This window comes from Platalea leucorodia (genome assembly GCF_965183815.1).
Source record: "Platalea leucorodia genome assembly, chromosome: 8".
Taxonomy (NCBI): domain Eukaryota; kingdom Metazoa; phylum Chordata; class Aves; order Pelecaniformes; family Threskiornithidae; genus Platalea; species Platalea leucorodia.
In genome coordinates this window covers 17,661,575-17,677,748 of record NC_138830.1, presented here as the reverse complement: position 1 = coordinate 17,677,748, position 16,174 = coordinate 17,661,575, and the positions used below count along the sequence as shown (strand labels likewise).

At 37.2% G+C, this 16,174-nt stretch overlaps 1 protein-coding gene across 1 annotated transcript in view; it reads right to left on the bottom strand.

Annotated features, from left to right (window-relative positions):
• Positions 1-16,174, bottom strand: part of SLC9A9 (solute carrier family 9 member A9) — a gene marked incomplete at its 5' end in the record, with an annotated part of 210,810 nt that overhangs the window by 42,553 nt on the left and 152,083 nt on the right. Inside the window, 2 exons of the mRNA XM_082319179.1 lie at positions 8,636-8,715; positions 14,262-14,310. Of these exons, the coding sequence (XP_082175305.1) occupies positions 8,636-8,715; positions 14,262-14,310 (129 nt within the window). The remainder of the gene's footprint in view (positions 1-8,635; positions 8,716-14,261; positions 14,311-16,174) is intronic.

Genomic DNA, 16,174 nt, shown 5'->3' with positions numbered 1-16,174 from the left:
CTCACAGCTTTTACAGGAATACCACTGTAATTTAACATTAACAACAGACCCTTACTAGGAAGTATTACCAATTTCTTGCTTAGGTGATGTTATAATTAGCAATATCTTGCTGTGACAATTGCTGCTGTAAAAGAAGTGCCATTTATAGATGGTATTACATATGCAGCGTGTGCTGCATGCACGTCCAAGCATTCTGATATGTGCTAAGTGGCTGGAAAGGCAACAGTGAAAGATATACATACAGAAGAACATTTAAAAACACTTTAGATGTAATGCAAAGTAACTTTTTGCACACACAGCGCTGTAAATGAAATAAGAGACTTGAAAGAAGATTTTAAGTTATGCTTGATTCAATCTGTGTTATAAGCTTCTGGTACTCTTATATCATACTTAGGTCTCCTGTGTGCTGTTAAGTATTGTCAGCCAACAAACTATAATTTCATGCTTGAATGGACTAATATAAGCCTAGGCTTCTGCTTTTTTGTACATTCAGACTACAGGATGCTGTAATAATAAAGTGAGAAGGGGAGGAAAAAATAAAGCAAAATAAAAAACTGTCACACAGAATAATAATTAATAGTTATCAGTAAAATCAGATACTAAGATGGCTTGAGCTAGATTTGTTGAAGTCAATAAACTGAGTCCATTTACTTTATTAGGCTTTAGATTAACTCCTTCAAGTTCTGTATTTTGATTTGAGAGGTACTGTAACACACAGCTATGCAGGTAGAAGTAAGCTGCAGAACTGGATGGTGTCTTTTTAAATGTAGAAATTTTTCTGGTTGTGTCTCTTATCCATGCCAGAACATTTGGCTCTTGGTCAATAGCTATTAATATAGCACCTCTGTATAAAATATGCCTATAAGAGGACTTCTCTGTACTTAGTTCTGTCTTGGTAGCATATGTGCTGAATTTCTCTTATGCTGAAGTGTAAATCTTGATGCTGTCTAGTTTTAACGTGCTACAGCTGTATATGGTGGCTCCATACAGCTGAAAATAACATTAAGAGAAGAAACAAAAACAGTTCTGTAAGCTACGTTCTCTTGGTGGGACTTGTAAGCATCCACCGGTCTGCTGAATAGCTTCAGAAATGGCCCTTGGTCAATCTGGGAGGAATGGCTTGGATATTTCAGCGCTCGGGTGCAGTGCAAAGGTTCCTCAGGTCAGGGGGACTGACTACTCACTCACAAGTAGAGATGAAGCATGTCGTGGTGCTTTGCAGAGAAAGGGGCTTCTTTAATGCTAGCTGCTAAAACATACTGAAGGAATTAGTCATAACCAGTCAAAATTTTTCAGATGTGTTATCTCTGTGTTCAAAGTGCAGGTTTGCCAAAATAAGAAAAGTCAGTTTCAGCAGCGTTGTAGACAGAAGCTTTATCTGTTTCCTGCCCCCTTCCCCTGTACTCCCCTGGCTCTGGCAAACCATGTGGAAGGCACATTAACAGTCTCTGCTGAGAGCCTTGCAAAAGCCAGATTTCTTAGGGCTCCAGAGGCTCCAGTTCCACTTCTCTACTCTTTTGTCAACTTTCTGATCTACTTGGTGGGCTGCCAGACTCCTATGCAGTTGGTGAGCCTCAGAAATACTAAAAATAAATAAATAAATAAATAAATAAATAAAAATTTACTTTTAAAATGAGCTTTGGAGTTGTTTTGTACTGGAAAGATTAACATGTTATATTTCTTCTATGAACAACTTTATTTTTAAATTTTAGAACTCCTTGTGGGATGAGGATTGTAGTTTCTAGCTATTGCAGATTTTAATGCATTTTAATATAATTTTACATGAAAGAAAGCGACATAGTTGCATAAAGACCCATGTATTTATATTGGGGACACTGGGGCCTGTGAAACAGTCTTTATGTTCAGTTGTAGTCCTTGTTATCAGAAATTGAGAGAAGCCCTTGAACAGCACAAACAAAAGGTATGCTATGTCAAATGAGCTAGGATGTTAAATAGAAAAGCTTGTGATTCTACGCTGAGTTGTCTGGAATAAGCTGCAGGCCAGGTTCTGCCTTAGGATCCATGCAAAACTCTTACAAAAAATCAATGACCATTCGACGCAAAGAACAGAAAATAGAACCTGGCCCAGCATGTCTCCGATGGATGACAGCAAGGATTCGATAACAGCTTACAAAACGTGGGTTGTGTGTGGTTTTTTTTTTTTTACTTTACTGTGAATCTCTTTTCCCATCAAAGCACTTCCCTTTTCTCAGATTGCAATAATAATTTCGTGCTTTCCTTCTCCGCTTGTCCCATGCCTGCGCTGTTTAACCATTATTTTGAACACTGATTTTTCTTAAAATCCCACAAAGTTTCCCTTACATGTCTCTCTATTTCTTCCTTTAAAGGCAAAAGCGCTGCATACTACTGTGAAGGCTTTAAAGAAATAAAGAAATTTGATATAAGGGCTTTGCTACCAACAAAGTAAAACCTTTTGCAAAAAAAGTCCTCCTCCAGAATGACTTAGGTTGTGGTTGGTTTTTTTTGGTGGTTTTTTTTTTTTTTTTTTGTCTTGTCTTGTTTTAAACATGTAGATAGACCTTTCTGCAATGTACTGAATCTTAGTGTCAGGATGAAAAATCTAAATAGTAACAATTTCAAACTTTATCTCCTTTTGATTATATTTTGTGGAACCAAAATTCCTGCAGCTCCCTTCTTCCTTCAGGATCATGGTGGGGAAAGGGTGGGTTCAAAGATTTATATTTTGCAATAAAAATACCAGAAACTATCACAAATAATGTTTACTTATGTCTCTATGCAATGGAAGGGTGAAAAGGATCATATGTCAAATATTGTAAAAGAACTAGAGATTTTCCATTTAATGCTTTGTATTTAACTTTGCATTCGTAGTTGTTATTTAACTCAATTTTAGTATTTTTTTTTTCTTGTAAAAATACCTGGACAGGAATGAGATTTTCAAAGAATTGACATGAGAGAAACTTTACAAATGAGAATGATTTTACTTGCATATTCAGCCTGGAATAGTTTAAGAATTATTTATCCAGGTTTTGTTTCTGTGAATGGAGGACAAACTGAGGTCACTTATTATTCTGGTTAATCATTAGCTATGTTTATTTATTAGGTTAATTTGCAGAGTTTCAACAATCTTGCGTCCTTGGAAAGGGTCAGGAAATAGCACCAAATCAGATATACTGATTGTCTGTGCTGTAAAAAGAACAATGAGTTATTCTAGATCATGTGCTTTGAAAATGTGTTGCTGGAATGAGTTTTGAATGAAGTTCAGGCGATAGTTGCTAATGATAAAATACCTTCTGGGGACCCTGTACTGCTCAAGTTTGCAGTGTTTGAGAAAGCCCTATGATACAGTCAACTGCTCTTCTGTCAGCGTCATGTTCATGTTATGATATCCACTCTAATCCATTTACTAGGATTTGTGCTTTCCTCTCAGTTTTTATTATGACCTCCTTGTAACACCTGCAAAACTGATTCTTGTGCTTAATGGGCATATCTATGCTATGATGTCTACCCTTCCTGCTAGCCAGTTCTACGTTACTGTTTGTGTGGTACCTGAATTTTCTCACATTGCATTATCTGATGATGCTTTCATTCATAATTAGACTGAAGTGTCTCTGAGATAAGATTGTCTTTTCGCTGTTTGAAAACTGTCTAGCAAAATGAGGTTCTGGTCTGAAACTAGGACGCTGTGCTATTTTGCTGTTGTCACCAAAGTGATAAAGCATACCAAATCAGAATATTAGTAATTAAGCAACCTTTCGTTCTCCAGCAGGTAAAAGAAAATGGTGTGCACGTGCATGCTTACAGCCTCTTGTCTTTTCCTTCCAAAGATGTCTGTCTCTGGCATGAGAGTGGCAAGTCATCCCATAAGGAAAATTCAGCTGAAGACCACAAAATGCTGAATTTTTCTTTGATTGTCAGTTTACCCTAGAATGCACTTTTTCTTTTAGTAGCTTTTCCATTTTCTCACAGCAACAGAATAGTACTTATCTTACTTCATAGGCAGCCATTATGTCTGTTTTATCCATGTACAGAGGACAGGAGAAATAAAATGATAGGTGCCCTGATGAGTTAAGGAGGATAAACTTTTGAAGTCTACAAATAATGCAATTCCTTTTGGCTGATTGATTTCACATAAGTGCAAAGGACACAACCAACCTTTTTTAAACTGAAAGGAATGCACCTGAATGATGGATAACCACAGTTCAAGTAGAAACACTTTTAGAAGTTGCTTTATGGAGAATTGGCTCACTCTGTCTCAGACTCCAGCTTCTATTCACTGTAACTGAAAGTTAGTTCCTCAGATTGAAAAGAAATCTGTAAAGAAGAAGAAAGCTCTTCTCCTCCTACTCTGTTCACGGCAGCGTGCATGTGAGCTGCTCGAAAAGCAAAGCTCTGCAAGTTAGCTACATTGCTGTTTGGTAGCTTGGAGCAGGATCAAGGATGCAGTAAGCCTGTCATTGCAATACCCATAGTAGCCAGCTAACAACAATCATCGTCTCTCTCTTGCTCCCTCTCACCCCTCACGTGTGCCAGAGATAGGCAGCATTAGTGCTCTGATCATGTTGCTTAGTCTTGGAGGACCACATCACACGCAATCTCATCCTCACCCCATTGCCAGAAAAAAAATGATTGGACTTGGCTGCAGGTGGGCCCAAGGCCTGTGTCTTGCAATTTAACACTTATTAAGTATTCAAAGAAACTTACTGTGCATTTGAAGTCTTTGTCCCTCTTCCTTCCCTTCTTTGTTTCTTCTATTGTAATCTTGCATATGTTTTCCTGTTACGCAGTAACTATTTTTTCTCCATGCATGTTTCAGTGTGTACTATTAAAGGACATACCCTGCAACATAAAGTAGGCTTCTCCTTATGAAGACAGTGAGCGTTTATGGATGGAAACATCTTAGCACATACATTATGCTCTCTTCTTTTCATCTTCAGTTTCAGTTATTTTTGCACTTGCGCGTTTTAGTGCAGCAATCCCAAATTCTTCCTTCTCCTCTCAGTATACAGCATGAGAAGCTGGGAGAACAGTGTAGTCCTCTTCCTGACTGATGCTACAGAACAGCCAGCGAGAGCAGAGATGCCCCCACATGAGGAAATGAGAATTATATGAATACAGAGACAGAAAGAAGCCTTAGTGGACAAAAAGCCTTGGATAAGTTCATGGTAAACCAGAAACAATTGCAGGAGTTTAGTCTAAAGTAGCTGGAAAAACAGGTGAAGATTTGTTTGCAAGACACTTTTATTATAGTAATTTTACCTTCATTTTTAGTGGTAGATTGTAACTGGGAATACAGGCCTATGTAGAGGAGGAATTCTAACTCTAGTCAGGTACACAGTGTCTTGGGACTAGGCAGGCAAAACCCAGTGATATTTGCCGGAGTAAGCAAGTAAAGAGGTTTGGGACTAAGAGTTAAAAGCAAATTGCTACTAGCTGGGAGCAAAGTTGTTATTTTGTTGTGGGATGCTCTGGAATGGGACAACTTTCCTCACCATTTGATTGAGCTCTGCCCTTATATATGCAGGTTCTTGCCCTTGTAGGATGAAATTTCCACCTACTTATTAATTTGTTAGCTAAACTTGGCTACATCTGCCTTGAAAAAACACAAACAACAATATCAAGCTATGTATATAGTGCTGGATTATAGATCTTGGGTTTTTTCCCTGATAAATTCTTGAAATACTTTTTTTTTTTTTTTTTATTCCCTCACTTTTCCACTAGCCTTAAGGAGGATATTACAGCTTCAAATGGTAATGTATTTTAAGCTGTAAAAACAAAGAAGTTAAAATAAATTTACTGGAATTTACCCACTGTCAGATACCAAGTATTTTATTTTGCAGTTTCCTTGTTTAGATTATTGAGATGAAAATCCAAGAGGATACCTCTGGTACCTAAATGATCTCTTCTTCACTTTTATTATTCCAATATTAACATTTCTTAGCCTAGATTTTAGAGAACAGTATGTTTTTCTTATGTGTCAATACCTGATTCAAAGATACTTGCTTGAAGAAAACAACCCTTATTGAACCTACCTGGCTCTGGATCCGGCTCCTACTGTTTCTTTCAGAATAATAATAAAATTTGATTCTCAAATAGAATTTCAGGGTTCTTTGTATAGTTCTACCCTAGCGTGGCACATCGCCATTGCCTAAGACCACTGAACTAAGTGGAAATCATTCATAAGGACAGCAAAGAACAGCACAACTTTTTGATTTCCTCAGCGATATTTCCTACCTCTTGCTTTTCCCTTGTGAAATAAGAGATGTTATTGCCAGAAGAGTGGGTAGGTTTGTGTTAATGCCTAAAAGCAAATGTCAAACTATAGAAATGTCACAGTCTTGTATGCTTTCGAAGTATATAACCAGATAGATTATTATTTTGCTGTATCTTTTCTTTGAAAACTTTATATTGCATAATCCTCTCTGCAGTCTTGTATTGGGCACAAATACTGTGCTACATGACAATTTCTTCTTCTAAATCTAGCAGCACAGCTTTGCAACATTAGGCAGGGAAAGGCAAAAGAAAGTTTGGGTGGATAATTTCTCTCTCCCTGAAAAGAATGTCTTTCAGAAATAGTCATACCAAAGAAATGCTTAGAGCTCTGAGTCACAGCATTAGTGGGTTGAACCATTATTCTGTGCAGGTATATGGGCATACATTTTCAGGATTAGTAAAATGTAGAAATATTATTTGTAATAAAAAATATTTTAGGATAATGGCAGGGCTATAATCTCTGAAAATCTGAATTCTAAAGAGAGATTATGACTTGACTGGAAGAGAGATTAGCACTTATGAATAAATTTGTTCTTTTTAAGAATATTAAAAAAAAAAATCACTTTAAAATATTTCCTTGAAATGCAAAAGACATGGAAACCAGACTTTCTAGAATAAAACATCAGACACCCATATTCAAGATCTTTACCATACAGATAACCTCTGAGAAGTATGGTGCTTCAGGTGCATTCTGCCGTCCTTTCATTTTGCATGTACTGTTGTCTGACTGTTTCATATTGATCTCTCTTTCCTTTCTGCCTTTGTCCCTTGTTTTCTAGCTCTACCCTTGTTGTCTCTTTCATGTCTTTTTTAAACTCATGCCTCTGTCCTGTTCTTGCCTTCCACATTTTTTGCTTTCTCTTTTTTTTTTCTTCAGAGCAATTTTTTTTTTAATCCTGTTCATCTGTTCCTTCTGACTTAAAGTTTCTAAGATATACCACAACCACAGGGTATTCCGTCTGAAAAAGAAGTGGGACTGGGTGGTAGTTAAAGCCAGTTATGCTGGTACTCAGCATTAACGTTTAAACGTATTTTTCTCTTTTACGCAGCATTCACCTATTATTTCTAAGTATTCTTGAAGAATTATCCTAGGAAAACATTTTAATGCTAAGTGCTTTTTGGCCCTTAAAACTACTCTGGTAGATGAGTTAGGGCAATACATTAATTTTTAAACAAAAAGATGTTTTTTTCCATCAAAACTCTCTTTGAAGGATAACTTCACTTGAACTCTTTAAGGAAGCTCTATTCCCAAAGAGTTACATTTTATCAGCTGAAATATTTCATCCTAGTTTGCTGCAGCTGGTATCAGAAAAGCATCCATGTAGCCTGAACGTTAATCTCTACTCAGTAGTGCAGTGTAATGGACCAATAAATGTGCTGTTGGCTAATGGAGACTACTGGTAGAGCTCTGCCTGTTCAGCTGCTGAGCCAGTATGCATGGAAATTAGCAGACGAGCTTCTCTTATATTCATTGTATATATCTGTTAAAGGCTTAGGGCATGATTGTTATTGTGGGATCTCACTGATAGCTATGCAAAGCCTTTGCAGAATTAGTTTAAAATGACAATAAATTAGAATGGTAGCTTTTACCATCTGTGCACAGGCATTAGTGATAGCATGGGTTGCAAACTGCGTATGTTCTACCTTTGGCTTTGGGAGGGTGTTCTTTTTAAGAATATTTAAAAAAAAACCCACTTAAAATATTTCCTTGAAATGCAAAAGACATGGAAACCAGGCTTTCTAGAATAAAGCATCAGACACCCATATTCAAGATGTCTACCATAGACGCCTCAGTAGGAATGCAAATAGAAACACCAAGGCTCAGGAATCCAGGGAATATGAAGTATGAGCTCCAGGGAAGTCCTGGGAGATACATCTTCACAACGGGTGCGTCTTTCTCCATTTGTAAGAGATGTGGGTAAACCAGTGTTGTCTTATTTTTACTTTCTTTTGGGTAGCTACTGCTTTCTGAATATGCGGGCAGGCAACAGCCATCGGGCTGCTTCAGCCTCTAACGTCCTGGTGTCTCAAACACAGAATTTACACCCTATCTGATTAATAATTGGATTAGTTTTATCCTGGAGTTTAAAAAGTTTAATTTATTTAAACCTATTTTCTATATACTACTATAGGGCAGAGCTCCTTAGCTTGTTCTCACTCCCCATAGCCTTAATTAGGAATGTACTACCACTGCACTGCCCAGCTTCTCTAGACCTTCTGTTTCTTTGAACTTTCAAAATTTCTTCTCCTTACTAAACACATTAAAATAAGTTATGATTTTGTCTCTGTTTTTTAAAGTATAATCACTTTTGGATTCTTAAATATTTTGAAGGTGCCAGTTGTAATGCAACTATTATCTATGGCTTATAACAGAAAAGGATACTTGTGGTCAAAGCCATACCATATTCTGAACAGCCATGCACTCTCAGCTTTGGTTGTATTTTTATCCAAGTTAGATGCACTCTGCAAAATAAACAAAATGAATAAAGTGAGAAGCATTTTTATAACATAAATAAAACATGCAGTTCCAATATTAAAAATACATGTCAAACTGAATTACAATTAACTGCACTTTTTTTTTCTTTTTTAATTTAAAAAGCTTCTTTGGCACACAAATGTCATCTCTGTGTATCAGTCCAGGAGCAAATTGGCTCATATAGCACATTTCTCTTTGCTATATACTCATTGGAAGTGTGCAGCATTTACTTTTATTAATGATTCCAATTTTATTAAGCAGCTGAGAAGCACTATATTCTGCGATCAATAAAATGATATTTCGATTTAATTGCTATTGTGGGATTACTTCAGTTTACTCCTACAAGATCAGATGCTATTTGTGTATGTCTAACAAAATGTCATTCCCAAAGGGATCGTGATACTCTAGTAATTATGGCATTGCTTTCTTTTCTGTGCTTCTTTCCAAGGGGAGAGGAACACGACTTGAGTCAACAAGACTCAAAAAGCTGCTTTCCATTCTGCAAGCTAATTCTGGGGCATGCTGCACAGGTAGGTAGATGGACTGTCCTTTTACTCAGGGTCATAATTTGGAATAATACTTTAGAAACAGTCATCTATACAAAGACAGCTAGTTTGATTGTGCTCTGGATATCACATCAGTACTGGCGGAAGAATTAGTGGAGGCTGGAATTAGGAATGGGATTGCCAGTTCTCTAAGGATACTTCGTTATTATCTTGTCTGTATTTTGCTGAAAGTTAGATTTTTTTTTTCTTTAATGAGAATATTTTTCTTTATGCAATTTTAAACCAATTTATCTAATAATTTTTATGTTTTAATGTAATATATTAAAAATTTAATTTCCTATTATACATTAACATACATGTAAATTGGCTGATGACGATAATGGCAATGGTCTGATCCTCAAAACCATAAGGTCTAGTTCCAAGCCAACCTGTACATGGGAACTTTTCCATTCTTTTCCATTGATTTCACTGAGTTTTGAATAAGGTTATATGGAGACAGAAACCATATTGTAGCTGTTATGATTTTGCTAATGTCAAAGGTGGTCACAGTGAACTTACAAATGCACCAAATAGGACAAATATTATTCTTAGGATTTGTTTCTTTGTTACTGAATTGAGGATTTTAGCAACTGGGGAGGCTGGAGGGGGGAAGAAAATGGTACTAATCCCTAACTGAGCATCAGAACACTCTTCTAAGCCCTTAATATCTAATCGTGCATTTTGGCAAGATAGATACAGTTTGGGAAAAGGGTTTAAACATTTAAGCAGGAAGTGTGATGGCAGGTGAGGTCTATATTAGGTCAGAACAACAAGAACACTGAAAGAAAGAGGGTAAAGGACTAGGGTGGACAGGTAGAGAGATGAGAAGGAGGAGGACAGGCATGGAAATAGACATATCGCGGAGTGGGCTGCAGCAAGCAGCCAACGAACGCAGTGCAGAGGAAGGCTAGCTAAAAGCACAGAGCTCTGTAAATGGCCTGTGCGTCCTTGGTTTGACTACTAATGTTTCCAGAAGCCATAGTGTTGTTGGTTAATTCCTCTGTCCAAACTCATTGCATATCTATCTTCGTCTTGCATTCGTGTTGCTGTATGAAAGCAGTGGACGAAAAAGTCTACACCAGAGTATAATTCTCCCAGAGTTTGCTGGTCCTGACCTGGACCTTGTATTTCTTGCACTAATGTTTATTGCTGCTTTGCTCCACACCTCCTCTGGTGGCCTGTAACTTCTAGCTCATTTGAGCTCTGTGAGTTTGACATGTGTTGCACCTTCTTCCTCTTGTATATGAGATCTGTGTTGCGTTATCAGCTTTTGCGTTAATGGGAATCTGGGCAGTTATCTGTAGCGCAGCTGCTTCATAAACAGTACAGTCAAGGGATGGCAGGAGATGTTGGCGTGAATGTTTTTGGGCTATTGCAGGTCCTTGGATCCTATGATCTTAAAAAGTAACTTCTCACTTTCCCTATAGTTTAGCGAGGTAGAAGTAGGAGAGACAGTCCACTGCCTGTTCTGGACAACAGTTTTCCGTGGGAAGTGAGAATGCCAATGTTTCTCATCTCTTACTTGGGAATTACCCATATGGAGATTATTTTCATTAGTCACTTGCAATAAATTCACCAACCAGCTGGCAGATGAAACTGATGGGGAAAGTATAAATAATTTCCTTATTACACTAATAAAGATATAGGGATGGTTAAATAAACTATGAACATTAGTTTGACAGAGATGATATTGATAGGTGTTTTGCAGGCTATTTAGTTTTCTCCTGAGATCAATACTACATCTACAACATTTTTCCAAAATGCTTGTAGAAAATATATTCTTGCACTGTCTCGATAGAGATTAACATAGCTGAATTTCTGAGATACATAAACCATCTGAGTAAAATATGCTATTGACTCTGTTTATGGGAAATTAGTTAAAAACCCCACTGCCATAAAAGCTTTTGCCTTTTTCTAATAGATCAACTTTGTGACTCTGCTTAGTGAGTATGTATCCTGCATTCTGCTTATCAGAGTTAGATTTTGGTGTTTATACTCTGAATGTATGTGATATGCAGCAAACTGCTTTTATTTTTTTTTTTTATATTATTTCCTATACAATAATATATATTATCTGTAGTATGTATTATGTAATTCAGTTCTTTCAGAACCGAGTTATGACAATCCATCAACAAATAAATGGATATGAATGAGGCTATTATTTCTTCTGTTTATGCTTATGTTGTGATAGTAATTTGATGCTAAACACATTTAAGGAAAGGCAAGGCAAGGCAGAACTGACATAGAAACTCAGACATGCTTTTGATGGATGAGGTCATGGTATGAAGTCCAGATGCTAATTGTATATTAAAAGGCTCTACACCTTTTGCTAGGGAAGGAGCCCTGGGTTCCAGGTCTTACAACTTGAACTGGAATTTGCTGGTTGAGCCAGTCCAGAATAGAGCAATAAGCATAATCAGAAGTCCAGAAAGAACTATGTACATGGAAGTCTTGAATAAATAAATCAAATTCCTTCAGAGAAGAGAAAATTGAATTTGTGGAAGGGAAGAAAGGAGATCAAGATGAAGAGGTAGGAAAGGAAAAGGGTTATCCAGCCATGTAGCTGCTATTGCCTCTGACATAGTACTCAGGAGGTGGAAGGTGTTTAAGACTTTTTCTGCCCCTAAAAAATCCAGGTCTGATTACAGATATGGATTGAGAGGTTCCCACAGCAAGATCCCCTATGTCCTGGTAGTTAGAATGGTCACAGAGGAGATAGACTCAAATCTCTGCAGCAAACCTTGTGGCTTTCCCATTCTGGCTGAGTACTCTGGCTGTGAAGGGTTATTTTTTATATTACTCTGGCCTAAAGGCTTATTTTCCACTAATTTTGCTGTCTTTTAAAGATCTTATTCTTGAGAAGATATTCCGTTCTTATTTCTGGTATAATCCCCCCCAAAGCTCCAGTTAATGGCACTGAGAGTTGGCACATGGTTTAAAGTTCATCTGGGCGAGAGCTTTAATTGGTGGCGGGAGATACTGGCACTTGATACATTATTTGTCCAGGGATATATGCAAGAAAAACAACTGCTTTCACTGTGAAGACACACTAACATAGGAAGAAAATGAGAAGTAGGTGAACTAAATAAAAACATAATATTAGAAATAAAGGGAAAGAAAAAAGAAAACAAAGGAGAAGAGAGGGGGAATGAAAGAGAGATGAGATGAAAGAGAAAAGAAATAACCTGACATGAACTGAATACTGTAATAGGTACTGAGTTAAAACAAAGAAGGCTACAGAGAATGCAATAGAGGTCTGAATTAGTAAAAGATTGAGATGTCAAATACAAAAAAGTCAGACAAATGAAAATAGAATACCACAGGGGGGTGGTGGTGGTGAAGAATAATCAGAGCAGCAAAACTATCTTCCAAAGTAAAATTTACTACTATAAGGAATGCTGACTTGGACATGATAGGGCATGAAGGGTGTTATATTTATTCACACTTTCTGTGTTGTATTGTTGAGTTTTGTCAACAGAGATAGGTGTTAATTCACAGGGCACAGTTGGGACACTGGATGTGTTATTGTTATTCATAAACATGATTATTTTCATTTTTAATAAAAGGGGAAAATTACGTGCCTATTGACTTCTGAAGAAATCAGATTTTCACAAAACATGCATTCAGTTAATTTTATACTGCATTCAGCATTCTCTGACCTTTGATAATTCATGAGTGCTGCAAAGTAGAAAATTTCTGAAATTATAGATCTTTAAAATCCGACCAAGAATAGATTAAGATTAAGGCTCTGCGTCCTGGTCTTGGTCAGAATTTGGGCAGAGGCATCACAAGAATTTCTACCAAGATGCTTAGGAGAGTGGTATTAACGATTAGTCCCCTCAGACTCAGAATAAATCAATATCTTGGCATGGTGCAATGGAGTGTTATGCTAGCCCTTTTAATAGTAACTGAGTTGTAAAACTAAAGGTATGGGCAGAAATGAATAATATTCTTTTTTCCTTTTTTTCAAAGAAACATTAGGACAGTTTGGCATCTGAATTCCATTCAGTTTCAATGAAAGTTGACACCCGAAATGCCTTCAGATATGTGCAAATGTGTAAATGTTAAGAATATTCAGTATGTAAGATATATTAAAATTCTGCCTAATGATATCTTTAATGTATTTTCAAGTGAATAGAGTATCTTATTCATGTCTTGCCCTAATGTCTTTTCTACATTTATATCACTGTTGGGTGGTTTAAATTTCAGTTCCAGTTGCGCAGTCTGAAAGAGTGCATGGGATGGTCTTACCTAGAAACAGGAACACAGTATTAGGCACTTTTTTGCTTTTTGTTTTGGCAACTTGTCACCTGTAGCGTTGCTTCTCCTTAGTCCTACCACAGTTCCACTTACCGTGCTGAAGCACGTTATGTCTCTGTGCATTGACTCTCTATAGATTTCTACTGTTGTTGCAGGCAGTGCTGCATTTGAAACTGTACCATACGTGTATGACATAAAAGATTAACAGCTGCAGCTTGTTAAATAGCCTCCTTTAGTTTAAAGTTTTCAAGTTCACTATGTACTTAGGTTTCCATGTGAAAAATAACTGAAAAATATTTTCAGGAACCTGACTTACTAGAATTGAACATTACGCATTCTCCTTTTTTATTCCAGGGAATGAAGCATTGTTCTGAGATGCCTCATTTCCATAAATGCAGCTTTTGGAAGGCGATAAATATTTGCATTTATCAAGGCAATACTTCTATTATTTTGTTTATTAGACCTCTCAGGATATCTTTGCATTTATTTATAATTTTCTTCAAAAATCTATAACATTTTTAGCTACAAAATTTTCATGAGTGCATGCACATTGAAAAATATATATATCTCCTCTCTTTGTACTCTGTACAGTAAAGATACTCTGCAGCTCCTTTTTATTTTCAAACTGTTTTAAACATTTTCAGTTATAACACTATTTTTGAAAAACGTGATCTGACAACAACTGAACAGTTTTTAAATCAGCGTGTACGTCTAAAATCCTGACATACCTGGCTTGCAGCTTCTGCTTTCAGATCTTCATCTGGATCTATGCCAACTCTGTTAAAAAAAAACCCAAAGCAAAGACATAGGGTAATGGTCTGATGTATATTAGAGAGCTTTGAAGGGTAGAAATGTTTTTCTTGTGCCACTCATTTCCTACTAGGTGAGAAATGCAGAGAGAAGAGCTGGCAAAACATTAAGATCACTTTTTTAATCAATGAAGTTCCTAATAAGTTTTTAGGAAACTTGAGATTCTTTTTAACTGCCACTCATAACACCTGAGATTAGATCTTTACCCTGGCTCTGATCCATATCTGGGGAGAGACAATCAAGTCATTAACCTGTGCTAAGAAATCCTTAATTACTGGCAGAAGAGTTGCTGAGGAGGAACTGGAGTTAGAGGGGTATGTGGGGGATGGGACTGCAGGACGCTGACGTTTCGTGACTGTGCTGCATTATGGATAACTTGGAGCATTTGGAAAGGGTGCACAAGGTATGGGGAAGCAAACCAGAGGGGAGAGGAGATTGTAGTGGGTGATGTGCAAGATGATGAGAACCTGGGTGGCATTTTACTAATATGGACAGGGAAAAAATACAATTGACTGTTAAAAGCGATGTGCTGGAAGAGTTGACATATTTTGAATATGGCTGATACTCAGAACTGAGGAGAAATGCAACTGAGAAATGTTATGAGTTGAATGACAGAGGCTTGTGCTAATGTTCGTGCCAAGAAAGGAAGGAGAGCAGTGAGGGATGGTGAATAACAAACCTTCCTATCACCAGAATCTGAGGCCCACAGCTAGGGTGATCAACAGCCCCCAAAAGCCTCACAAGCTCCTACATAGTGTCAGGTCCACCAAGCTAATACAGAATTCACTGATGCGAATAAAATGTACTTTTTCACTATATGTTCATTTATGGCCACTTTACTGTTTTTCTCACAGTCTTCCTTCTTGAGTATATTTTTGGTTTTGGTAATAACACATCAAAATAAATTTAATATTAACAATTACATACCTCAGCGTTCTTTCCTGTAAATATGTACGCACTCTTATTCAGTCAGAGATAATGACAGGAACTATATGCAAAGTAGATGCTTTTTATATGTAAATATTGAATGGAAGAGAAAAAAGACATTTGTTTCTATCATAGCTCTTGAGCTTCAACAAATCTTAGTCCTTCAGGCACAAATATTTCTACCTTTTTGTTAAAAATAACGATCCTGATGCTGACCCAACAAGGAGACAGAATGAATAGCCGTTTCTTTTCTGGTTTTTTGTCCTGTTGTTCTTTAAATTGCTAGAAAAAACTTCTGATGACACTAACCTATTCATTAGTTTGGAGTAAAGCAAGTTAGGTATTTTCCATTTCGTTAAAATGGAAGCATTTACGTGGGAAAAAAAAAAGAAACATTACATGGAGGTTTAACCATCTGTCTGACGTTGGATTTGTTATTGTCATGTACAGAACAGTGGTGTCTAGGGCCTTATCTGTGCTTGGCATTGTAAAACTAAGCAGTGTGAGACAGCCCTGCACTGCAGAGTGTGCAGCGTAACTACAGCGGGATGTGAAGGCTGAAACAATGGCACAAATGCAGGTGCGATGGACCCAAACTCATAAAACAGGTCAGAATCAGAAAGAGAATCCGTCTCCTAGATGCAGTTACACGCCCTGTTTATTAGACTACGCTTATTCGCTAGATGTGTTCACTGACAGCACTACTTGGCCAATACAGAAATACACCAGCAGTACAATAGTTAAGGGTCTGCACAGTTCTGGAAATAAAAAAATTCAAAGCATTTACCCATGACAGGTGCAGCTGAAAGGCTACAGCACAAACTTCCCCACACTCTCTTCTCCTTAATGAGCTTGACTTGACCTCAAAGAATCAGTCTCCTGGGACAGAAGTAATTTAGCCTTC